The sequence below is a fragment of the Trachurus trachurus genome (assembly GCF_905171665.1).
Source record: "Trachurus trachurus genome assembly, chromosome: 15".
NCBI lineage: Eukaryota > Metazoa > Chordata > Actinopteri > Carangiformes > Carangidae > Trachurus > Trachurus trachurus.
Genome location: NC_139906.1, coordinates 5,494,266 through 5,521,724, shown reverse-complemented (window position 1 = coordinate 5,521,724; position 27,459 = coordinate 5,494,266). Strand labels below are relative to the sequence as shown.

The 27,459-nt window shown below is 39.7% G+C and overlaps 2 protein-coding genes across 2 annotated transcripts in view; both read left to right on the top strand.

Moving 5' to 3' along the window:
- Positions 1 to 15,311, top strand: part of LOC310998344 (protein kinase C epsilon type-like) — an 86,106-nt gene extending 70,795 nt beyond the window's left edge. Inside the window, exons 12-15 of the mRNA XM_083988332.1 lie at positions 10,074 to 10,212; positions 10,670 to 10,858; positions 13,841 to 13,987; positions 14,662 to 15,311. Of these exons, the coding sequence (XP_083844458.1) occupies positions 10,074 to 10,212; positions 10,670 to 10,858; positions 13,841 to 13,987; positions 14,662 to 14,808 (622 nt within the window). The 3' untranslated portion in view covers positions 14,809 to 15,311. The remainder of the gene's footprint in view (positions 1 to 10,073; positions 10,213 to 10,669; positions 10,859 to 13,840; positions 13,988 to 14,661) is intronic.
- A 6,030-nt stretch (positions 15,312 to 21,341) lies between these two features.
- Positions 21,342 to 27,459, top strand: part of epas1b (endothelial PAS domain protein 1b) — a 63,964-nt gene continuing 57,846 nt past the window's right edge. The window contains exon 1 of the mRNA XM_083988344.1: positions 21,342 to 21,960. Within this exon, the coding sequence (XP_083844470.1) occupies positions 21,935 to 21,960 (26 nt within the window). The 5' untranslated portion in view covers positions 21,342 to 21,934. The remainder of the gene's footprint in view (positions 21,961 to 27,459) is intronic.

Genomic DNA, 27,459 nt, shown 5'->3' with positions numbered 1-27,459 from the left:
AAACACTAACAGCATATTAAAAAGTGGAGGAACAACAACAACAAAAAAACATACTAAATATACAGTAGATAAAGCAAATGTGCAGGAACCAAAAAAACCCTAAGGGCTTGTAAAGTGGTCCTCCTAAAGATAAACATTCAACATAATTTACAGTAATTGCTCAACTGGGCTAATAGAAAGTGAATTATTTGTTTCTTAAATGAATTTATGCTTGTGCAGTTTCTAAGGTGAATTGGTAATGAATTGGTAAAGTGTGGACCTCTAAACCTAATTGAGAACTGAGAGAAAGTAGACTTGAAAAAAGTGGGATGAAGATTATCTGCTGACCTAGTGAACATTTATTAACGGGTTTGATTATTAGGATTCATGCTTTAATCCCATAATCCTGTGGCTGTGGCTGGTCCGTCTGGTTTCTCCCACAACAAATGAACCAAAGCAGGATCTTAACTTGGGAGTGGATTGAGATCCTCCTCCAGCCCACATGAAACATACTAACCAGAGAAACAGGTAAAACAAACGTAACATCTCATCAAACAACTCATCAACCAGTGAAATCTGTAAGTTTGCATTTCGGCTCAGGGAACTGACAGGTGATGTTTGCCATCAGGTGTTTATGGTGCATTCAATAACAACGTAAAACAGAATATTCTTTCCAGATTAGATATTTTATTTAGTCGTGAAATTTAAACTTGTTGACTAGGGATGTCACGATTATAGATTTTCTTGGTACAATAATGGTCAAAGAAATAATCACGATTATCACGATTATTACGATTAACAACACTATGAATGTGTAAAATCAAATATAGTCAAAATATAATTGCATTACCAATTATATAAACAAATTATTTAAATTATCTATTAATATAGGACCAATTATTAATCCTTCAGAGGAAATGTTTGAAGTATTCAAATGTTTCAAGTTTTTTTTTTTTTTTATCTTTTTTTTTCTTACAAATGAAGCACTAACATTTAAATTCCTACCAGTTCAGTGATAGTTAGGTAAATTGACATTAACATAATTTAACCCAGTTACTAAGTATATACCTTTACTCTGGGGTACAAAGCAGGATGGTTGTTTCGCAGGTGATGATTCATGTCATTCATAATGTTGCGTAACTTTGTTTACATTCTGTGCAAGTTCCGCTGATCTGCCGACATGGTTCCAACATAATCTTTTTTTGAAAGTGACGGTATTAAAACCTTTACGATTAAATAATTGTGGCATTTAATACCGCGATTAATTGTGAAAACAAGTAATTGTGACATCCCTACATCAGGTGTTTATGGTGCGTTCAATAACGACGTAAAACAGAATATTCTCTCCAGATTAGACATTTTCTTTAGTCGTGAAATCTAAACTTGCAGCTTCAGATGACCTCATCATCAGGTACCATTATCTGTCTGCGTGGACCCGTCAGTCATAATATCATTGTCAACCGCTGGCAAACACGCAGCGGGTCCCACAAAGGCAACACGCAGCGTGAATCATAACACCATTGTGACGGACGTGGACTCGGTGCAGGTCCAGGCTGTTTGCTCCCAAAAATAACTGGGATGGAACAAAAGTCAGTTTCTTCTTTCCGGTGTTTTCTCTCCATCAATCTGAGGTTTGACTCCATGTTTGGATTTTCTCCTCATGCAACCTGTGTGTTACAGTAATGTGGTTTTATTTATGTGTTTCCTGCACACTGACAGTTGTTTAATATACCACACATACTATTGTTGTTCATAATGACATGTTTACTGTTCACTGACAATAAGAATTTTGGCAGATTAATGATATAAATTAAACAGTTTTGACAGTTTTCCTAATCACGGCAGCTCAGGTTAAATGTTAAAGCTGAAATGCCCCAAAATAAATTCTATTCAATTTAAGTTAAATGCCTTTATCTTTTATTATTGCAGAATGTACAGCAAAATACATTTTCTCCAATGGTTCATTGAATCAAAAGACACGAACATAGAATGACTAAGTAAATTAGGTCAAAAGAAGTGCAGAAAAATAAAAAACATCTTGCACATGCGCAGCATTATTGCATAATAATCCCTTCTTAATAATTACAGTTTAGCATGAAGCTCTCTTATGGCACTCAGTGATAAATTACTGTATATATAATAAATAGGTAACACTTTATAATAAGTACACCCTATTAAGCATTAGTTAAGCCTTAATAAATACTGAATTCTTCATTTATAACACATGAATACTCATTAGTATGTAGTTTATAAACACAGTTAAAAATGTTTTACTCATCATTGATAAGCACTAACTTTATTTATAAACTACATACTAATTCACACACATATTCATGCATTATAAATGAAGAATTCAGTATTAACTAATGCTTAAAGGTACAATATGTAAGAAATCTAAAGCAACTGGCCGTAAAATCCTCCTAATATGTCACAGAGACCCAGGAATAATGTTCATATAACATGATGAACTCACCAACAACAATAGCACAACTAGAGTATTCGCATTAAAAATCTTCTTTTGCAGACTGCAAATCATGTTTATGTTTTGAATTTACGTGTTGGCATGTTGCGCCACCTAGCCCTCTCTCCCAGTAACGGCGCGTCATTGGCATTTCAGCCTCCGGTCTGGTCCACTGAGCTGCCGCTACGACTGGGAGAAAAAACGAGCAGTAACTGTTTTTGGCCACATTCTTACATATGGCACCTTTAAGAGTGTGTACTTATTATAAAGTGTTACAAATAAATGAATAAACAACCCATCTGAGCAGGTATTCTTCACACGACGAACTCCACTGCAGGTCAACTTGTTGCATGTTGTTGTCTGTAAATAATTAATTCCCTGCCAGTCTGACTGTGTGTCAGATGAGCAGCAGCTCGGCTGTTCATCCACAGCAGAGACACGTCTCTCCTCAGCGCCGCGGTGATCCTGCTCCTCTCTGTATTATTAATCACATGCAGATCTGACCTTTATAATCACCTCATGAATTTATGACACAGTGCTTTTTATGTGTTCCCGGATAAACAGGAACATGTGTGTGTGTGAGTGTGTCGCTCTGTTTAGACACTCCTGATAAATTAGTACATTTTAATCTCTACCAAAAACAGATGACTGACTGTGGCCGGTGTGTTCAGGTCGGTCAGGTTTGTCTTGATTATGACAATTTGACGTGACGGACGTCTCGGGTAATACTCGACTTGGCTGACCTTTGCTCCCCCAAAAAATGACCCAGACCTGAGGGCAAAAGATGAAAAACACCTGTGACCTGTAAAACCTATGCATGCTAACAAACAGGCACGTACTCAGGTAGATTATTCTGTCTCCCAGAGCTACAGTATGAGCCTTTAATAGTTCAATTAACCTTTAACACAAGGTTTTTTTCAGACAAAAAATACTTTTAATTTGCTTCGACTTTTACTGAATGGTGTCTGTTGCTGCGGAAGAAAACCAAACCAAAACAAACTTGTTGAACTTGAAACTGAAATCATATATGACACATTACAATAACAAATACCACGTAGGCATGAGAGCTGGTTGTTTTGTTCCCAGTGTATCCCAGTGCTGGACGCATCTAACTGTGCATGTGTGTGTGTGTGTGTGTCTGTGTTTACTCCAGTCATTGTCCATGTACCTGCCCTTAATCGTCATGATTATACAAAATAATGCTGAGAAATCCTGACGCACAGACACACAGTCACCAGAACGAGGAAACGCGGTGGGGAGGGACCAGAGATGAATGGTGTATTGTTAAGTGTTCAGAAATTAAAGGTCAGTGGAACGTGACAGAAGATGCTAAATTCCTCTCGTGGCATTGTGTGTTACTCCTCTAATCACACGATTGTAATTCTGCCGTTTTTGTTCATTCTGTGTTTAAGTTTTATTTCCTAAAACCTAACAAGGATTTCTCTGTTTGACTCACTTTCCTCCCACTGTGCAAACAAAAACCTCCAAAAAACCCACACAATACAATCACTGAACAATAACAGTTGCTCAAACAGCTTTAAACACACTTACTTAATGTGAATCCTGTTATTTTGTTGCTGCAGCGACTCATCTGCTCCTGAGGGTTTAATAAAGCCTCATTTTGTTTTATCTGATCTGAATATTGCCAGGTGTGTTGTCTTTGTTTTGGCATCGGACACCATAACCAACATCAGCTGACCGAGAGGAACAATAACAACTTAGCTATAATCAACCGCCGTCAAACCCCAACGCCCTGTTTATCCTCCGTAATCCAGCTGCTGGATGCAAACCAAACTCAGCTGTGTGAAATATCACTGTGTAATAAGATACGGAATAATATTTATCAAGCAATTGAGTTAATTTTATATGGCACTGTAGATAGATTGTCACAGTTTAGATGAATGTCTGATATCAGAACTTGAAAACACTGGAAAAATATGACAGCATCTTATATATCGGACACATAAAGTACAAGAAATTTTAATTATATGTTGTAAAAACTAACTGAAACATAAACAAATGTTTAAAAATATGACTTTATCCGCGGGGTCTTGAAAAGTATTAAAAGGTGATAAATCAATTTTGGGAAAATTAAGACCCTTAAAAAGTATTAAAGTATTTTCACGACTGTATAAAGTCTTAAATTTTAAAGGTATTTTTTCTGAATTAGCTGTCCAAGAGCTTGAGTCCTAAAAAACATTGTAAAAGTGTGTGAATTTATTCATTTTATTAAAAACCAAAGATGAACTGGTACATAAAAAAGAAAAGAAGATTGTTGTTTTTGTTTTTTGAGTGGAGCAATGTTTTTTTGTTTTGTTTTTGATTTATTATCCTAGCCTATTTTGAATTCTGTTGTATCATAGTGGTCTTTAGTCTTTATCACAAACTAAAACTGTTAGTATGTTAAAAGTGTCACTGATGTAAATGGGTACAGCTTGAAGTTGCGGTGAGGTATTAAAAAATATTCTTGAAGGTCTTGAAGAAGTCTTAAAAAGGTATTAAAATTAACTTCAAGATTCCTGTACCTGCTATAGTCAAGAGTCAAGAATTCTTTATTGTCATTATGCTTACATAATGAAATCTCCTTCGATTCCTCTCGGCATAACTTATGACTTATAACACTTATGACTACACTGTTATTATTATAAGAATATAAAGTGAACACGTGTGTCGTGATATTTCGTCCTGACAGAACCACGAACTCTAGAGGAGAAAACCAGCATGAAGATTAAAAAAAAAAAAAAAAAAAGCTCTAAGGGAGTTTTATAAAAGCTGCATCGATTCGGGTTTAAAGTTGAGGAAGTCTCTTTTGAGTGGAAACGTATCGGGTGAACGTCGGTCGGAGTGTTGCATTTTACAGGTGTCGTGATATCGTTGGCTCGTCGGCTGAAGTTTAAAACGCAGAGCGACTCGGACGGAGCATTAAGATTAAGATTAATGGCTCCCTCCGTCTTTCGGCGCTGTTTTCGTGAGTCGTGCTGTTTTGATAGTACATTATTACTGTGTCAGACGTTGGCAGCGACGGCTCACACACACACACACACACACACACACACACACACACACACACACACACACACACACACACACACACACACACACACACACACACACACACACATTCACGTGTTAATTCATGAAGGCTGAGTTGACTGAGGCACTGTCTCTCGCTCTCTCTCTCTCTTTCTCTCGTCCCTGACCCACTTTGTTGACCAGAAGAAGATGAACAACAAGTGTTTTGGGAACATTATGTCCCTACACTGTCTTCCCCCCTCCTCCCCCTCTCCCTCCCACCCACCCACCTCTTCCTCTCCTCTCCTCCCCTCATCACCCCTCCCTCCTCCATCACTCCTCCGATGCTTGTCTTTTTTCTTTTTTTCCCCCCATCAGCTCCTCATTTCTGCTCCTAACACACTCTGAACGTCTCATCCCTAAAAGAAAAAAACAAAAAAACAGAAATGCATATCTGTGAGATCATGTATAAGGTGATGTTTAGGCGGAGGAACAGGTTCGGACCGGTCGAGGGCCACACATATATGTCTGTAGTGTACAGTATAAACACATGCATCCACCATGACTGTGTGTGTGCACATGGCTTAACTAGAACATCAACACAATCTATCAAGCCTCAAGAGAAATAACATTTTCAAAATGAACTTTTTAAAAATGGAAGTAAGTTGCAAATCAAATCAAATCAAATCAAATTTATTTATATGGCACTTTTCATACGTTGCAGTAACACAAAGTGCCTCACAGAGGATAAAAACAAAACATAAAAACTAAACTAAACTAAAGAATAAATACTATCAACAGAAGACAGAAAGGTTATCTTGTAGTTTCCTTGGTTACCTGTGTGTCTGCACATCTCACAAGTTTAAGTTGATGAGTAAAATGTTAACAAATAAAACCCAGAAAGTACGTAACCTGAAAGGTAGCTGGTTTTCAATGTTTTTTTGACAAAATATGTATGTGATTTTATAGTATAATGGGCATTTATCAACTATAATACACTGTATTTTAATGAATTTTGACTGTAACATCTACAGTACTCTGTATTCTTACAGTTATTCTCTGTAGTTATGCTATACAGTTATTTACTGTAATTTTATGGTATCCGTCTGGAAACTCTGCTGCCAGTGCTTTCACCGTTTTTTTTTTTTTTTTTTTTACAGTGTAGGATAACATGATGGTTTGTTTTAAAAGAAGATGCAGAATGTAAACGGTGCAGAGGAGATCCCACACAGTTAACTTCACTTGTACATTAGGTTTCAGTCAGTTTTTAGTTTAATTATCCAGTGATTTAATTCTGGATTATGATCGGGGATAGATAAATATACCAGTGGCAGTGCAGTTTGTGTATGTTTGTGCGTTCGGACCAGATGTGTGTTTGGATCGTCATATAAGTCACACAGAAGAGAGGAGGGGGGGATGTAAGGATGGAGGGATGTTGAGAGAGAGAGAGAGAGGTTAGCTGTCACAGTGCACAGGGGTTGCCGCTGACGACGTAATGGAAAAATCACTCAAGATTAACATGAAACACAGGAAATGCTCTCAATTGGGCCTGATTGCCTTATGCATGTGTGTGTGTGTGTGTGTGTTCTGGCAGTGCTGATAGAGCAGCTCCTGTTTATTGACAGGATTTCTCCAGTGATATTAAAGCTTCTTCTAAAACAACACATGGAGGTGTTTCCCGGCTGCAGGAGCGCTCTGACTGATCAAATCAGCTGCAGCTTCCTAATCAAACAAAACAAAAAAAAATGTCCCTCTCAACTGTCACAGCAACTGTCAAGTTAAATCACTCAATTTTCAGCCTCTTCAAGTGTAAACAGCTAAATCTGATGTTTTAGGTGTCTGCAGATGAAAGCAACAGTAGAAACAAGTGTGTGACTTCAGGTAAAACTAGCAGGAGCAGCAGTACGTGATGTTCATGTTCCCACCGACACACGGACGTGATAATATCCTGACATTTGTGCTGGGGGTTGGTTGGAGTTTGCCGTCCTCACATGTTCAGTCCGAGTCGACAAATTGCTTTTCTCTCCCCCTCAGTGTCCAACCAGTAGCGTTAAACTTGCAACCACACACGTACGACACCGGGGGAATCAAACACCACTGGTTCATAGTCCGCAAAGTATCACCACATATCGACGAGCATTGGTTTAGCAGCTGAAGATATGTAATTGATTGGTTTCACATGTCTGCCCAGAGAAGAGACAGAGCATTGACTTTTCTAAAAAGCTGAAATGTCAGATTGAGGCTTTTGAGTTAAAATCTTTATGACCAAGTTAAACGCTCATTTTGGTTTTGAGGGGATTAGAATAATATCAAAGCCCGTCTGAAACACCATCAGGACATAATGAGGAGGTAATATCATGAATTTATGAAATAGGAAATGTTCTTTTAAATCTTAAATGAGAGAGAAAAAGAGAATTGAGCCTGGAAATGAAAAACCAACATGATCATTATTAATCTCTGTGGTCTGGTCGTCTGCTCAGAGCACAGAAACCTTATAAATTAAGTTTAAACTGTTGTGTATTCATTAACATTCATAACACTAAAACAGCACAATATAATGGTAATAAATCTTTGCGCAGAGCAAAAAAAGTGATTCAATATTTCTGCCATAAGTCAATTGAGGACATAACAGGATGAAAGAAAGATTAAAGATTATTTTTTGCCCGTTTCCTTGTGTGCAACACAGATGATTCGCTCGACTTCTCATCCCACAAAACCACAACAAACGTCTTCACATAAATAAATATCATTCCATTAGTGCTGCTGAACACCTGCAGCCACTTAATATTGAATTTTCCTGCAAGGGGGGTTGATGTGTAATACAAAGATTAATGTCAGCGGCCATTTAAATTCAATCACAAATGCATTAAATTTATGTTATTTCCCTGCCTGGCTGCAGGCGTGCAATTCAGATGTGATGTGCTGGGAGTCGCCTGGAGGTGAGAAATGCAAGCAGGCAGCCGGGGGGGCGCTGCTTTAATTCCTCATCTGGGGAATTACAGAACAAGTGCTGCTCTTTTCCCTCCTCAACATGAAGCCATCAATGTGCTTTTTATTTTTTAGTAAGGCACAGTTTGAGAAGTGCAGCTTAAAAGTTAAAAGATTTCATGCAGGAACATTAATCGTTGTTGTGGACGTACTGTAATATGCAGCGGTTTTTGTCACCTGAGCCTGAACCACACTCAAACTATTTAGTAAAGTTGGTTTAGAGCCAAATACCAAGCCCCACTACATCTGACATGTCGTGTTATTTTTACTCAAGACTCAGGGCACATTAGCATACCATTCATGGCTTGACTTTGCACGCGATCCAGTTAACCTGCCTTCACCGCAAATTGTTCAGGAGTTTAATAAAATACCGAACGTGACTGTAAATGATATTATTATGAGTAATACTCATAAGTAGTGGAGCAGATATGATATTATATATAAAGAAGAGGTATGTGTGTTTGTTTAACAGTAGATTTTAGAGGTAGAAATTGTTTTGGCAAGTGTGACTGAAACTGTCAGATTTTCCAAAGTCTGGAAACTGTCACTGAAAAAAAAAAAAAAAAATCCATTCGGGGTAGGGCATGTGAAAACATCCCAGTTTCTCACACAGCCCGAAGCCAAGCCATTTACTGCAGTGGAGCTGATGAATAAATTTAGATTTCTCTCCATTTTTTTTTCCAAATAAGCATACAATTTAGATGATCTGTACGTTGAAATGGTTGGAAATTGAAAATTCACTGAGTGCAAAAAAACAAAAAACACCTGCATTATGCATGGTTTTTGTGCATAATCAAGCTCTTTATTTTTATTCTAACAACTTTCTATTGTGGAGCGGAGAACTTGCCAGAGCTTGGCATGATGGGGCAGAAAAGAAACAAGCTTTTCATCAACAAATCACAGCACAGTTCTCAAACAAGACTGTTAACCTGTGTTTTTTATTTTTGGGGATTACAAAAACAGAACAGTTGCATAAGATCCTGACTTTAGAAACACACACACACACACACACACACACACACACACACACACACACACACACACACACACACACACACACACACACACACACACACACACACATACGTTCCATCCCCTCCCTGGCTTGTCAGGACGGCTGTATTTTTGAAAACTCCTCGAGCTGAATGGCTGCGGTGGCTGCATCAAAAAGATGTTGACATTTTTGTAGCGATCAACCATCAAGCCCAGAGCGGCTGCATTCATGGCCAACCCTGTCATCTCTCAACACCGCTGCTCTTATCTCCCCGACTCTCCCGCTCTCGCCCCTCCATCTCCTTCTCCCATTCAACCCTCAACTTTCTCTCTTTTCTCTTTTCGGTCTGTTCCCCTTCCTCTCCCTCTCCCTCTGCCTGTATGTCCCACCTCCCCCTGAGGTACAGATACATGTGAGGCCCAATTTGCCATACATAATTTGTTCTTTTTCTCAAATATGTGGTCTTTAATGAGAAACATGTATCATACAGGAGTTCCAATGTTGTTTTAATAATAAGTAAATATAAAAATATTTTCCTCCCATGTTAGAATTGTGTTTATGTGATTGTGATATTTCCACATAATGAAAGTTTCCATTGCCTGTATCATAATTTACCTGTACAATCTTCCCTCTCTGCAGGGACTTGAAGTTGGACAACATATTATTGGATGCGGAGGGTCACTGTAAGCTGGCGGACTTCGGCATGTGCAAGGAGGGAATCCTCAACGGAGTCACGACCACCACCTTCTGTGGGACGCCAGATTATATCGCGCCTGAGGTGACCACAAAAAAACAAACGAACTGAATCTCTATAACTTTTTAAGACATATGGACTGAAACTAACTAAGTGTGAAGCTTGTGGATGTGTGATTGTGAGTGGTTTGTCAGAAGCAGTATGTTTTTTAATGCTTTGTTTTCTTAGAGCTTGGTTTGTATTCACGTTCGACTCTTTGCGGACGATACTGTGTTTTATTTAAATGCTTCAAAAATAGACGTTGCTTTAAATTTTTGCCTGTTTGTGGGATGTTTTGGATGTTGCTGAAGATTTGGACGTTAAATTAAGATGAAACATACTTGCAGTCAACCAGCTTACTCAAATCCCTCAAGTCACGATGTCCTAAGTTTTCTAAAACCACAAGTCAAACTTCACACCTTTCCATCTGAGGACTGCAGCTTCAGATTTTTCTTCACATTATCGCTTCATCTTTCTATTTTTCTGCTTGTATTGTGTTTAGATCCTTCAGGAGCTGGATTACGGCCCGTCAGTGGACTGGTGGGCTCTGGGGGTGCTGATGTATGAGATGATGGCCGGCCAGCCGCCTTTTGAAGCCGATAACGAGGACGACCTGTTTGAGTCGATCCTCCACGATGACGTCCTCTACCCCGTCTGGCTCAGCAAGGAGGCTGTGTCTATCCTCAAAGCGGTCAGTTAGCAAGAGTTATTTACTTTTGAAGGCCAAATCCTCTTTTTTATTGCAACACACACATTGTTATTGAAATTTCGAGAGCCTATAGTCTTCCTCACATCATGTGCAGTCTTACTTTCTCTGCTCATTACTTGTACTTTCTAAAAAAAACTGCAGTTTATACAATCACTGACGTAGCAATAAGGATCCATGAGGGGGTCATGGAGGTCTGTTCTCTCGCTCTTGTTCTCTCTTAGTTTTGTGTTTGTCTTTTTCTCACTGTCACATGTGAGAGAGGATGCAGCGTTTTTTTTTCTTAGTGTCACATGTTGATCTGTGTTTCCTGTTCCTCCACTGGAAGAACATTGGATAATTCCCTCTGTGTTTGATTCCATGACTCTTTTTTTTCTCCCTGTGTGTTATTGTGTGTGTTTGTGTCTATGTGTGTAATGCCACTTGTCCGTTTGTATATTTGTCCGTTCAGTTTTTCCATCACAAGCCTTGCGTTTACCTTGGCTGTTGGTACGGTATGACTGCAAAGCCTTGTGGGAAAGTGTGTGTGTGTTTATGTTGGACAATGTCTTGGACTCTAGCCGGTCACTTGACCAGCGCCCTGGGCTCTGATTGGATGTGTCATGGAGCTGAAGGGCATCAAGTCACATGATGAACTCTGTGAGCAGAGGCTCATTCAACACTTTTTCAGTATAGAAGTCAAGAGTAAAGGATATTCTACAGTGGCGCCATTGTTTCCCTATAAGGAGACATTTCTAGAGGTTGTTTATATAATGTTAATGGGTTATTATGAAGAACTTTGTGACCCAGAATTTCTATTTTAATATCATCTTTGTGATTAAATAAATACAAAGAAAGAAAGATATGAAATTGAATTCATTAAAATCTTTTTTCATAGAAAATAACCATGTACAAAAACATGTTGAGCTTCTCATTTTAGCTTGAATGCCAAAAACTGAGACCTGAGCACCAAACCCAGAGACACGAAGCAGACCTGAGTCCTGAAGCTGTACTTTTGCATTATTTCATCCATTAATTACTGCAACAAATGAGTCATGCAGGACATAATAAACTCTGATGAACCCTGATAAACTCTGATGAACTCTGTAAGTGCACAGTGTGAAGCAAAAAAAAAAGAAAAAACCTGCAGTGACAGATCACACATCAATCAAAACATTTACCCCCGCCCATCTTCTTCAGAGTGTTCGCTCAAGCAGAGGAGGAAAAAAAATGATCATGAGGTTTTACACAAACTATACCAAAGCTACAGAGGAACTCCCATTAACAAGACTCAAATACCAGATCACACTGATTAAGAACAGGTTGAATGTGAACACTGTGGCTGCAGAAACAACCTGTGCTGCTCAGTTTATCACAGTGACATCAGAAATAGCCCAGTGAACAAAAAAAAACAAAAAAACTGCCCCCGTCAGCTACCTGTCACTTATGATGGATGGAGTCACCAACGTCTCCACTAAAGAATGTGAGATTGTCTCCATCTGCATCATTGATAATGGAGAAAAAAAACCCACATGTGACAAAATCATGTGCTGCAGCAACCCACTGAGAAAGTTGGTGGCACCGGTGCAACCAGAGGAACCCTGTGATCCCACTCCACTCAAAACCACAATCAGACAACAAAAGCTGATTGTACTGTACAGTAAATCTAACAAGCCTAATCAGTTTAATACATTAAATGTATTTGCTGAACATGTTGAACTTTAGCCTAAATGCATTTGATAAGGGATTAAAGAGGATTTACATTAGATAAAACAGTATTAAACCTCTACTCTGGGCTGTAGTGAACCTTTGAAGTGCAGCAGTTGAAGCCTGCAGCACACACACGTACAGAGTAGACAGTCTGCAGCAGGATGTGCCACACACTGACTGATTACACAGTGGGACAGTGCTGCATCCTGATGCAGCCAGTAGAGACAAATATGTAGGTATGTGTGTTTGACATACAACGTTACGTCATACTCAACTGCTATTTGTTATCATTTACTCCTCTGAACTTGAAAGTGGATTTTTTTTTTAGTTTATTTTTCTTTGACGCAGCAGAAGTTTCCTCCAAACAGCCTGTGAACGCTCCTCATCTGATGTATTTTTAGTCTCCTTGTGATTGTGTGAAAAATTTCTGTGTATGAGTCGTAAAACAGGTAAAATAAACAGACAGAAAAACCCAATGTCCCCTTCAAAGAACATAAATGCCTGTCGTCCACTATAGGAAACCTGTATCAAAATGTACGTTTAAAGGGACAACGAGGAGTTTCTCCATCGGCAGAACGAAAAATTCCGCAACAATAAAAAAGTCTCATATTAATGTGGATGAATCTACGCTACCCACACTTGTTAATTTTCGATAAATATATCGTTTTGTCTCTATCGTTATTTTGTTATTATTAGTGGTGGCGGAAATGCTGGGCGAGCCGACCAGCGTTTCCTTACTTTCGGTTTCGTGGCGAGTCATTAGAATAACGCCGCCGAATCGCCGTTTATGGTCGGAACTACGACGGTATCTGATCGTCTTTGAACCTCTGACTTTAATTCTTGATGAATGAAAACATGAGTCTGTCTTGCACCGGTCAAAGAATTTCACGGTGCGCGCAGAGGCTCATAAATGTAGTGTGAAGACGCTTCGCTTTTCCAAAACTCCTCATTGTCCCTTTAATTAATTTCAAGATAATGACAATGATTTTTCATTAAAAAAACATATATTTTGTTCAGCTGTGATCTCTGCATATGATGCTCAACATAACTCAACCTTATTTATGCAGCATGGATGATCCAAAGTGCTTCATACAAAGACAACAAAACAGCAAAAAAAGGAAAACAAACACAATAGAAAAGAAATCTGAATTATCATAATAATATTAGAAATTAAATTGACAGCAATAATGCAAAAGCATATGGTCAAGAAAATCTAATTTCTCTTTCAAAGTATTTAATATTCTGTATTTCCTGTCTTTTGTTTCTCTCTCTGCTCAGTTCATGACTAAGAGTCCCAACAAGCGCCTGGGCTGCGTGGTGGCTCAGGGTCTGGAGGAGGCCATCAAGCTCCACGCGTTCTTCAGAGAGATCGACTGGACGCTGCTGGAGCAGAGGAAGATCAGACCACCGTTCAAACCGCGCATTGTGAGTTCACACACACACACACACACACACACACACACACACACACACACACACACACACACACACACACACACACACACACACACACACACACACACACACACACACACACACACACACACATTTCCTGTCTCTCTCGACTGTGCTATCAATTAATAATAATAATAATAATTTTATTTATATAGCACCTTTCATACATGAAATGCATCTCAAGGTGCTTTAAACAAATCATCAAACAATTAAAAACAGTATTAATCAACAATCAGGCAGTCAAAATACACAGTGACAACAAAAAAATAGCAGTGATAAAACAAAAACAATCATACGATTAAATTAAAGGCAATAAAAAGCCCCCCAAAAAACAAAACAAAAAAAAAGAATCAATGAAATAAAACAAATACAACTCACAGAATCAAATTCATACAAATAAAATAAAAAGTATATACTGTATACATTTATATACCCTATGTGTATGTGTGTGTGCTGATGAAGTGCTGTCTCTCTCTCTCTTATACATTGGGTTATACACAGATTGGATGTCATTAGGCGGTTGCAAGTTGTAATGAATGTAATGTAATGTAATGTCATGAAAAATATACAGTATATGTAGACATGGTTCATATTAAAATAGTTCATAACTCTCTCTCTCTCTCTCTCTCTTTGTTTTTTCCCAGAAAACCAAAAGGGATGTGAACAACTTTGACCAGGACTTCACCCGCGAGGAGCCGGTCCTGACGCCGGTGGAGGACAACATCATCAAGCAGATCAATCAAGATGAGTTCAAAGGATTCTCCTACTTTGGAGACGAGACTGTGGCCTGAACACACACACACACACACACACACACACACACACACACACACACACACACACACACACACACACACACACACACACACTGACACACATACATGAGCAGTTAACTACATATACAGACACACCACCACCACCACCACTACTACTACTACTTCTACCACCACCGCACCACACCTAAAAATAAAAAAAGGAGAAAAAAAAATCAAGCAAAGACCCAGTATTTAAAGAAACATGGCCTCCTGAACTTTCCCCCCTCGGTTCTTCTGACCTCTCCAGGAATTATACTAGACCACCTGTATCTCTCATTATGGTTTTTGTGCTCTTGTTGTTTGTCCATTTGTGCATATGCCATCAAACTGTACGCTCCAGCAGCATGTAAGCGCAGCTCAGACACTGTAAGAGAACCAACCCCCCCCCCCCCTCCCCTAATGCTCCTATAGTCGGGTCTGGATGTGTTTCTGATGGGAGCGATGCAACCAAAACGCTGTGTTTTCAGACGCGGGGTGTGTTGATGTAGCCACACAGACGAGGTCACGGGCTGTTGGTGTACGCGCGTGAGAGAGATAATGTGTGTACACGAGTGCATGCATGCATAGCTGCATACCTCCAGAAAGGGTAGGACTGTCATTTCTGTACACGGTGTGCTGTATCCTTTGTCTATCTGTGTTTAAAGAATGTTTTTTCTTCCCTTGACATGTATGTGAATGGAGAAAAAAAAAATCATTGAACTAATGATTGTATTTAAAGTTAAAAAAAAATGTATTGAAAAGTACTTTACTCATTATGAAAAAAAAGATGTCAAAAAGCAGATGAAAGAAATCAAAGAAAGAGGAAATCATGATGAAATTAGAGTTTTAGTCTCAGTTTTTGTCAGTGCTTTGTTTTAAATTGAGGTAAAAACTGGCAAAGTAAATGTTATTTTTAGAAGATGCACCACAAAAGCAACATTTTTGAAAACTTCTGTTTTATCTCAGCAGTCACAGTTGCTACGTTTTTCCTCCTCTCTCCGTAGTTTTAGCTTCGATGCTCCCGTTCTCCATTAAAACCCGAATGGTACCATATTAGCGGCCGGTTAACAAAACCAGCTCACCACTGGGTGTGTCTGTTTTTTAGCCAGTTGTATGCAAACAGTGATAACAAGCTGCTCTTCATACAACAGGATATTTGACACAGAGATAAAGCCAAATAAAGAGCTGAGGCCTGAAATGTGAAGGAAGAAGCCCTTTAAACAGACCAGACAGTCGATACGGAAACTCTGGAGCCCGATGTTTCCAGTTCGACTCCTTAAATCCCTTCATGACCACTTGATCCTTGAAATGCTTTGTATGTGTGTGTGTGTGTGTGTGTGTGTGTGTGTGTGTACAGTAGAGGTGTACTGGACCTACAGTCTCTGACATGACAAACCAAACTCCCATGATTCCACATTAAAGCCGTGGATCATACACAGGTGAATGTGTTAGCACATGTGACTGAATGTGTGATATAACTGAATGTATTGGCTCTGCAGTGTGTGTGCGCGTGTGTGTGTATGTGTGTGTATATGTGTGTGTGCATGTGTGCATGTGTGTAGAGCCCTCTGTTTCTTCGTCATTGTGTATTACTTTTTATTTAAAGTCTTTGTGGTTGTTTTTTCTCCATCGACGTGTGACGTCTGTAGTATTTTCATGTTGGAGCAGCGAGACTCAGCTGATCAGACTCTTCACCACCTCCGTGCAGCCTGAACACGGAGGGAAAATAAGCTTTAAATAAGCAAAAGAGGAAAAAAAACAAAAAACAAAACAAGGTTGAGGATTTCATAGTGAAACTGAAAAGAATCCAAACATCTTGGAGAGGAGTCCATGTGCAATACTCTGAAAGAGTTTCATGATGTTGTTGTTTTTGAGTTCTTTATTTTCATCCTCCTTTTATTTGTTTCCTTCCTCTTTTTCTCACTTGCAGCCTCTTCCACAAGCATGTTCAGGTACAAAGTGGACAACACACACACACACACACACACACACACACACATACACATACACATACACATACACATTCACACACACATTCACACATATTTGGCAACATGTCAGTCAATCAGCCTGTTTCCCAAGTCGCTCATGGACACAGTCGTTTGCAGCTGTCACGCATTAGTGACAGCGTTTCAACAACGACAGCGTTGACAGGAACATTTAGTGACTTTTATTAAACACGTTGTGCAGCGGCCGATCGACACCGAGCCGGAGGAGCAGGTGCAAACACAAGCTCCAGCTTATTTATTCTTTTCTATTCTTAAATTTACCCTTTACTTATTTTATTGTTATTAGCGACGGTCAGTGCAAGTGCAGCACAGAAATATCAAGGCTGATTTGAAATAAATTCCTTGAAGTTTCAGTGGAAAGTTCAGTTCAGTTAATTCCCAGAAATTGTCTAAACTCAAAGAATCCTTAATTGATTAGAAAGTGAAAGTTGTCCACAGGCTGCACATCTGTGAATAATGAATTCAAATCTTGGTTTTACAAGAACAAAAACAGCATTTCAGTGTAATTAGTGTGAAAATGTATGGTTATATCTTACCCCAGGAACTTACTGTCCCATAAAATAATGTTTAACCAAACAGGAAATGAATGTTATGTTACATAACTAGTTTTTACATTGAGAACTACGTATAAACCCTGTTAAACCTCCAATAAAAACACATAGATGCCCCCAATGATGCCGTCTTAATGTAAGTAAGGCACCTTCTGTCAGTCATACAGGCTTTGTTAATGTCCCAACAGGTGTTTTTAAGCCTCCTGATGGGAAACAGATGTGCAGACAGCTGTCACACAGAGACTGGAGGAATAATAATCAGTGTCGTCGTTACATTCAAGTCACTTTTAACAGATGCTTTCATCCAAAAATCAAAGCTGTCACATCAAAAACCTTACATTTCGTATGAATGTGATCTACAGGACGTTTACGATGAGTCACTGGTCTTTATAATCAGAGACTAACGACTCGAGTGACGGCTGTGCATGTAGCAGGAAAAACACAACACATGTAGCAGCAGTGGAGCAGAAGATGCAGCTGATATAGTAGCACTTCATCACACACACACACACACATGGATAGCAGAGCAGATTTATAATGAAACCATCATCTCTCCTCTCCTCATCCTTGTTTAGTCTTAATCTGAAAATGTCAAACTGTTTGTCCCACCACGGCCCGAGTAGGACGTCCTCTCCCACAAGTTCCTCCACGCTAAATGCCAAATTCTATTTCCATATTTTCCACTGACAATCCCTTTAGTTTACTGTTTGGAAAATAGAGAATACACTTCATGCAGGAAGCTTTTTTTTTTGTAATTGTTTTGGAGATGAGTGCAGCTGGCATGAGACAGTATTATGATTTCACCTGCAGTATCAAACATTCATCTTCCTTGGGTCATTATTATGCAGAATTGTTACTGTACATGTTTTGTTTCTGTTTTGTTTTTGCGGTCCCTGTATTTGTGAAGCTTTGTGTGTACATTTTGTCACCTGACCTGTGGTTGTGTTCCTTTATGAATGATTTCCATGCCTTACATGTGTGTTTGTGTCATGTTTATGATCTTTTTTTTTTTTTTTCTGTTGCGCTGCGTGCCAAATGTACTGTATTTTAAAAGGATGTGAAGGTGTATTTTAATTTTTGAAATGAATTAAATATCATGATGTCAGAAAGAAACTTTGGTTTGTTTGGTGCTTTATTTCAAACACATGTTCAGTTTCAGTTCAGTTTCAGTTTAATTTATTTGACAAGGGACAATGTACATTAATAAAACATTGTAAAAAACAAATGTAAATGCACCTGAGTTAGCTAAAAAAAGAAGAAGCTAGTTTTCATCGCCAGTCCCTCTGCCTGATTGTAAAGGGCAACCTTTAAAAAGAGCAACAATGAGGTAAAATATCAAAGACACATTTGGTACACATTAATAAATATACATTTGTAAAACAATAACACACATTTGCGAAGACACAAGGTAGTTAGTGCTCATAATATAATCAGTTCTTAGTGCTCACATCCTAGGGCATCAGCAATACATTAAGGAACAGGATTCATTAAACGAATCACTATAACTATCTGGTTACTATGTAATAATTATCTGGTTACTCCATATAGGAAAATACATGACAGATACTCAATGCACGACATAGTTAGTGCTCACATTTTTGGCTTTCAACAAGCCAGTTCCTTATATTAACTTTTAATTAACTCACAGGAGACAAACCGGGTAAATGCTTGATGCCCCTGATGGCCCCTCGTATTGGCACGTATACCTTAGTCCTTAAACCTCCCATAGAGCCAACACAACATCCTCCTGATGCTGTGCACTCAAGATTATAGATTAGGCATGCAGGGAACATTTAAATTACCACCAATAATCTGAATGTGAGTTGTTTAAGGGACACCTGGAAATTGTACCGTTTATCAATAATGTCTAAGTGAGACGTTTCAAGGACAACCGGAAATTATATAATCTGCCAGTTGTGTGTGTGTGTGTGTGTGTGTGTGGTGTACGTCATTCTGGTGATTTCTCAGATACCAGATGAGTCTTGTGATTCCAGTAAAAACAAACAGTAAGACATTTTTTTCATTTCATGTTATAATTTCTTTTTGTTAAATCTGGATTAAACATTAAAATCAATAAGAGAGGTAAACTATTTGTTACTTTGACAGTGCAGAAGAACAGAAATCACCCGGGGAGTTGAGGTCGTGGAGGCAGCAGCTCTGACTGCAGACAGAGGTTTATTATTGATCGGCCTCTTCTGTTCACATCTTTTCATCTAAAATGTTTGAGAGGTCGACATGGAACGACTCGGTCGAATGCCGCGAGCTGTTATCTGTTTCTCAGCCACTGAAAAATGTGGTGAGACCTGCTCGTCAGTGTCCTCACCGTCAAATATCAACAGCAGCTCTGACGCCTCAAGCTCCATCACTGTCGCTGCTCCACTCCTGGTTTTAAGCCCGAGGTACAATAGCCATAAATCCCACTCTCATGAAGGCAACATCTCAGTAACACGTTATAGTCACCCAGGCTCAAGGATGCACTGATTAGAAATTGGTGGTTACAGGTCAAAGGTCAAGGATGCAATGAGTAATAGGATGAAATAAAGAAGGTCGACATCACTGTGACCTCATAATGTCAGAGCAGATGAGAGCAGGTATTTAAATCCACCTCATGAAAACATTAATGATAAGAAATACTAATGATGATGCTCCTAATGTTTGAGATTCACTTTCTCCAAAATCAAAACAAACAGAAACATGGAGGTGCAGAGAGAAGAAGAGTGTTTTCATAATGTGTGTGTATGACACACACACTGGCAGTTTAATGTGTCAAGGTCAAACAGAAATTTTACTCTGTGCCATGAAATCATGTGTTGTGGCTGCACAGCTGTGACTCCTCTCATCTGCAGAGATGCTGTAGTTTTCTGAGTGCGTCCACTCTCCTCCTCCTCCTCCTCCTCCTCCTCCTCCTCCTCCTCCTCCTCCTCCTCCTTCTCCTTCTCCTCCTCCTCCTCCTCCCCCTCAGCAGCAGCAACAGTTTCAACGACGACCCACTTGTTGAGTTTCTGACTCCAGCCACTAGACTATTCACCATGAAGTGGTGATCATCATCTAAAAAAGAGCTGCAGTGAGGAGCTGATCGATTATCCTCAAAGAATGATAATTTATCTTTTTTTAGACAAATACTGTCATCATTTTTATTTTAAAGCAGAAGTAAGCGATCCGGTCGTTTTGGCTAACTCCTTGTCAGCCGATGGAGTTAGCAGCCCCCGCCCTTGTCATGGATCTATTGGTCCTCGTCCCTACGTCACCACATTCACGCGCATCCCTTGGCTGCACACATAGCCCTTCATGCCGTTCTCTCTCCTCATTGGATAAAGGTGGTAGGATACAAGGAAAGTTTTCTCCTCAGCTTACAGCAGAGCAGAGTGACTGACAGACCTGACGGACCAAACACTCTATGTAAGTGATTGCTGTCGGAAGATATAACTATTTAAGACTTATATTAACACTAACATTCCGCTTACTTCTGCTTTAATGTTTCTCATAATAACTCCTGTTCAGAGTTTGGAAGCTGAAACATTTTAGATTTTGAACAAACTCGGATTTGTGGGAAATAATAATAAAAAAAAAAACTTTTCCCTATTAACTTCAAGAGGCAAAGCAATTAATTTAGAAGTTGATAAAAAAAAAAAGTTATATCCTTTTAAACTAAATGTGGAAACTATTCCTTTAAAACAAACCAAAAACAATAACGTGACGAGGGTCAGAGGAATAGGCCTATTCCTTTAAATCATAAAAGTCTGACTCCCTCCATAAATCACCATAATGATAAATCATCATAATGAGACTCTCATGAGCTCTCTGGATGTTTATAAGCTTCAGATTTGTGGCCTTCGCGCGCCGCTTATTCCCGCTCCACCTGTTGCAGCTCGCGGACAGGCAGCAGGCAGGTACGGAGCGCCGCGCGGGAGGGGGCGGGGCCGCGTGCGTATAGAGAGGAGGGAGGAGGAGGAGGAGGAGGAGGGGGGGGCGGCTCCCGGCGGCGCTCCCAGCCAATGGGCTGCCGGGGACTCGGACAGCGGCTGTCACGCTGCCAGCTGAGCCGCAGGTCAAAGACCGAGCAGCTTTGGGAGTTTTCAGATCAGCGAAGTGAGGAAAAGAAAAGTTGTGACGAGCGTCGGGAACGAAACCTGCGTCTGAGAGGACTGGACTGTCTCTCCTCCTCCTCCTCCTGCTCCTCCTGCTCCTGCTCCTGCGGGCCACAGGCTGTACAATCCTCGGCAGTGTTCTGAGACTGTACGGCCGCGACCCCACCAGCACCACCAAGACCACTAAGACCACCAGCAGCAGCAGAACCAGCAGCAGAACCAGCAGCAGAAGAACCAGCAGCAGCAGCACCGACCAGCAGCTCTCCAGTCCGGACGGTCAGAGCTCATGGACTAACCTCCAGCTGGCAGCTTTATTCATTAATGACCTGACCTGGCTGTCAGAGCTCCTCTGACCTGCGCTTTCACATGTAGCCTAACAAACACGTTCGTTTTCTTGTCCTTTTTTTTACTTTTTACTTGTTTTGACTCAACTTGGACTTAACTGAGACTGTCGGGAATTACGCCGCAAACAGACATGACGGCCGACAAGGAGAAGAAGAGGTAAGAAAGAAAGACGCTCTGATTTATTTATTTATCGTTCCTCCTCCGCCTTTAATTTCCCGTCGGTTGTGAGTTGATTAAGCGGCAGCGCAACTCGGGTGTTTGTTTAAGGCAGAAGCGGCTCGACACTGGAGCTACTGTGACTCAGAGGGAGACCTGTTGCTGCAGCGCTGCATGTGACTCGGCCTGGATCTCTCTTATGCTCTCTGATAGTGCTGCTCGATAGAAATGACACTGTGCGTCCCTGTGTGTGCTTTTAAACAGACCTTTGAATGCATTCATTGCACTGATTAGTAGTTGTGATTAGACTGGTGTAAGGTAAGTGATTGGTTAGACTTATTAGTCTGGATGGCAGATTGTGTTTGAGCCAGAAATGAATCAACTTTTGTATGGTTTTTAAAATGCGATGCAACTTTGAAGCAGCATTAGAAGATAAAATCAGGTGAATGATCTATTATTTAATTGGCATTAGATAGATAGATAGATAGATAGATAGATAGATAGATAGATAGATAGACAGGACACGCATAAGGGTGCAATTTAAAGAAGAGCTTAAAAGTGCAGCATGTTCATGCACTAAATTCAAAATCAAACTAATATACAGGGAAATACACATCCTTGAGGTATCAGTTGATATGTATATGTGCACTGTGGTTTAGTATAGGGGCTAAAAGTGCAAAACTTATCTGGTCTTTCTTCTTTGTGGAAGCTGTGGCTTTTTCAACACGAAGCTTCAGTTTCCTGGAAGAGTTCACAGAGCCGCGGAAGACATTTTACCTCAGCAGAGAGGAGGATGCAGGGCAGACAGTGTGTAATACTCAGATAGCACACAAGCAGAGTCTTAGAAATAAACAAAAATTATAGAAAAAATAACAATAAAGACGTCTATGTTCAGTTTTAAGCAAATAGTGATGAGTTAATACCGATTTTTCCACTGAAGGGACACTGTGAGGACAGGATCTTGACCTCTGACCTCCTTTATGTGTCAAATGTGTGAGACGATAGCCAATCAAAGTTATTATTACAGCAACAGCAGAGGTTTCCAGAAGTGCAGGTGTATCATTGGAGCCTTAAACCCTCTGATTACGGCCGTCCCGTCACCGCCTGGAGCTCGTCCAGCTCCGAGGAACCGCTGCCACATATTTGGTGGATTAATTGGCAACATTCACACAAACAGTGGCAGCAGCAGCAGCCATGGACATTGTCCCTCTGCTTCTCCAGCTGACGTCCTGTATCACACCGTGTCCTGTCCTCTAAATATCAAAATATTCACCTGTGGACATTAATAAAGAATCACATACTGTAGGCCTCAACACTGCATTTATTTTTATAAATATTTGAAGTATGTTTGAATCAGATGTCAAATGTCTTTTTGGTTGTAGTTGTGGTGATGGTGAGGTCACGGGCCTGGTCTTGCATGATTCACCTTAAGTCAACTGGCTCTTTTTTTTAATTTATCCCATCTTACAGTAGAGAGATGTTCAGTTTTGACCCTGAATGCAACACAGAAACTTTTTTATTTTTTTTTAACTTCTGCATCGACACCACCAGGAGGAGAGAAACAGATTTCAATCAGCTGAGATGGGTTTTTCTGTCTGACGCCTTCTTGTCTCTCCTCTCCTCTCCTCTCCTCTCCTCTCCTCTCCTCTCCTCTCCTCTCCTCTCAACCCTCCCAGCTCTCGTCTCACAAACACAAACACACAAACACACACACACACACATTAGATCATGAGCAGAGCAGGTATTAGGACGGACGACAGACACGGCCGGTCGTCTGTTGTCAGGGATGAGAGCGAGAAAACGACATTAGGAAGAAAGAGGAGGAGAAACTGAGACGAGTCCAGAAGCGTTTTCCTGCGGCTCATCGAGCCATCGGCCATTTTAGGAAAGGGGAGCTGCAGGTGTGTGTGTGTGTGTGTGGCTGCAGATGAAAAGTGTCTGTGTGTGTTTAAGTGTGTGAGAATTCACTAGTTTTGTCTCTTCTCTCCTGTGTTGTGTTGTGTTGTGTGTTTGTTTTTGTGTTGCACAGTAGCACAGTGTTGCTGCTGCTGCTGCCTGGAAGTCATAATTGTGCTGATAAGTTGTGTGATTCATGACACACAACAGCAAACACACACACACGCACATGCACATACTGACACACACACACTGTGTTTATTTAAAAATGCCCTTTTTATTATTTAGAATGAATGGGTTAGCTCGTTAACTCATGTTGATGTGACAGGATGAACTCGCTGGTATGTTTATGTGAGCGTCCGCTTCCCTGTCACGCTGTTTATAGAAAAAGAAATTTACAACTTCTTTGCTTTTTATTTTCAGTTTTATTTCCTGCCAGGACTCATTAGCCTCAGAGGAAATGTAACACACAAGCAAAGAAAGTCCCAGAAGCACATTAATAAAAAAACAAAACAAACACACACACACAAAAAAAACCTTGGCACCTCAAAGACTCCGTATCAAAGACACGTCCTGATAAATGGAAACCACGGATGAGTCATTGTGGCAGTCCCTCTGCTTTATCACTAGTTCTCTACTTAAAGGCACATTCAACTCAATGAATTATGGATCTTTAATAGCGACCACAACCAAAATGAGTAAATTGTTATTCAATCAATCCCACTGACAATTTTCATACCACAAGTAAAACCTGAGAATAGTTTTTACTTTCTATTGATGGTTCTGAAAAACAAAAGCAGCAATTTTACTTTCTTGTTTGTTGAAAGATAACATCACATCACAGTTAATGTAATGAAGACTGATTATTGATTGATAATTGTGAAACTTTTACTCATGCAATCAAATTATTAGCTAATAACTACAGTAATCAATCATTTCAGCTCTAGTTTATAGTTGAACTAAAAATGAGGAATGTGTGCGTCTTATCTGAACCTTCGTAATAACAAATTCTGTAAAAATGTGAATAGCACCAAATAAAATTTCTAATGGACAATTATAGACCTAAATTTTATGTCTTACAGTAAATTTGTTGAGTCACCAGTTACCAGCTGTTACTCGGGGAAACCAGTCAGGTTTTATGTCTTCACGTGTCAGACAGTCAAATAGTAAAAACTCACATATACAGCTGCAATAAGCCAGCTGTTTAAAGCTGAATGCAGTGAGTGTGAAAAAAACTTGAGGTTGAAACCACCGACCGTCGGCCAGTCAGTGAACGCACCACCACCACAGCTCCGGTTGTTGTTATTGTTGTTGTTGCAGCTAAATAGCTTTATTTTATTTGATTAGTGATTGATAATATTGTGAAACTTTTACTCATGCAATCAAATTATTAGCTAATAACTACAGTAATCAATCATTTCAGCTCTAGTTTATAGTTGAACTAAAAATGAGGAATGTGTGCGTCTTATCTGAACCTTCATAATATAAAATAAATGTAAAAATGTGAATAGGATCAAATAAAATTTCTAATGGACAATTATAGACTTGACTTTTATGTCTTACAGTAAATTTGTTGAGTCACCAGTTACCAGCTGTTACTTGGGGAAACCAGTCAGGTTTTATGTCTTCACGTGTCAGACAGTCAAATAGTAAAAACTCACATATACAGCTGCAATAAGCCAGCTGTTTAAAGCTGAATGCAGTGAGTGTGAAAAAAAACTTGAGGTTGAAACCACCGACCGTCGGCCAGTCAGTGAACGCACCACCACCACTGTTGTTATTGTTGTTGCAGCTAAATAGCTTTTGATTAGTGATTGATAATATTGTGAAACTTTTACTCATGCAATCAGCTCTAGTTTATAGTTGAACTAAAAATGAGGAATGTGTGCGTCTTATCTGAACCTTCATAATAACAAATTCTGTAAAAAAAAAAAATGTGAATAGGACCAAATAACATTTCTAATGGACAATTATAGACTTGACTTTTATGTCTTACAGTAAATTTGTTGAGTCACCAGTTACCAGTCAGGTTTTATTATTTGTCTTCACGTGTCAGACAGTCAAATAGTAAAAACTCACATATACAGCTGCAATAAGCCAGCTGTCTAAAGCTGAATGCAGTGAGTGTGATAAAAAAAAACTTGAGGTTGAAACCACCGACCATCAGCCAGTCAGTGAACGCACCACCACAGCTTGTTGTTGCAGCTAAATAGCTTGTGATAAATAATTGTGAAACTTTTACTCATCCAATCAAATTATTAGCTGATAACTAATCAATCATTTCAGCTCTAGTTTATAGTTGAACTAAAAATGAGGAATGTGTGCATCTTATCTTATCAGTTATACTGTAATAACAAATTCGGAAAAAATGTGAATAGGACCAAATAAAATTTCTAATGGACAATTATAGACTTGACTTTTATGTCTTACAGTAAATTTGTTGAGTCACCAGTTACCAGTCAGGTTTTATGTCTTCACGTATCAGACAGTCAAATAGTAAAAACTCACATATACAGCTGCAATAAGCCAGCTGTTTAAAGCTCGGGGTTGAAACCACCGACCGTCGGCCAGTCAGTGAACGCACCACCACCACCACAGCTCTGGTTGTTGTTGTTGTTGTTGTTGTTGCAGCTAAATAGCTTTATTCTTGCATCCTCCTGTCAGTCGAATGCCAGAAACAAGTCGAGGGCTCGCTTCTTTCAACATGTCGTTCCACTGGAAACAATGTCCAAAGGTCAGAGTCCATGCAGGCAGAGCAGCTGCAGCCAGACACATATACATTACACGACTGTGGAGAGATGGATCCATTTGGGTGTTTTTTCTGTCTTCAGACATCTCACCATTATTGCCGCCACCGCCGCCACCAATAGGATGTGTGGGGGGGTTCTGGGATCTATAAATACTCCCACAATATGAGCTGAAATAGCTGTGTGCTCACCTCACCTGCATGCATGGCTCCTTTTTTTTTCCCTATTCAAGTTTTATGCAAATAAAGACATAGTGTAGGGACCTGTCGTAGGCGTTGTTCACATGTGACACATCAAACTTCTGTAGTAATGAGTCACTACGAGAAATATGGAACTATTTACGGTCAACAACACTGTTCCTGCTGGTTTTTATGATCTTAATCTGAGCAAGACAAGAGGTGTGTTTGTTATTGAAGGTGATAAGCGTCATTGAAATCATTATTAAAGTGAACTGAGTTGGAATTTCCAGAAATTTCAGCTGCATCTACTGTCACTCCCAGATGTCACCTTCATGACAACACTTCACCTCACATCTGGATCAACCTGTTACTGGAGCTTATCAAATATCTTCTGTTTCATTTTTAAAGAATATAATAGAAAGTTATTTTAAGCCAGTTCCACCTTGAAATATCTTCTCGGTGACCCTTTGACAAAGTGTCAGGGCCTTGAAGCTCCATATTTCCCTCTTCTGCTTTTGTTTTATCTGAAGTTTTGATCCAGAAGAAGTTAAATCTGTGGTTTTCTTAAGAACCAGAAACCGTCTTGGTGTAGTTTTACATCCCTTCTCTGTAACAACAGGCCAAACCATTTATTTTTTTCCTCCTACTTTAGCTTGTTATTCTGTCTTCTCTGTTCC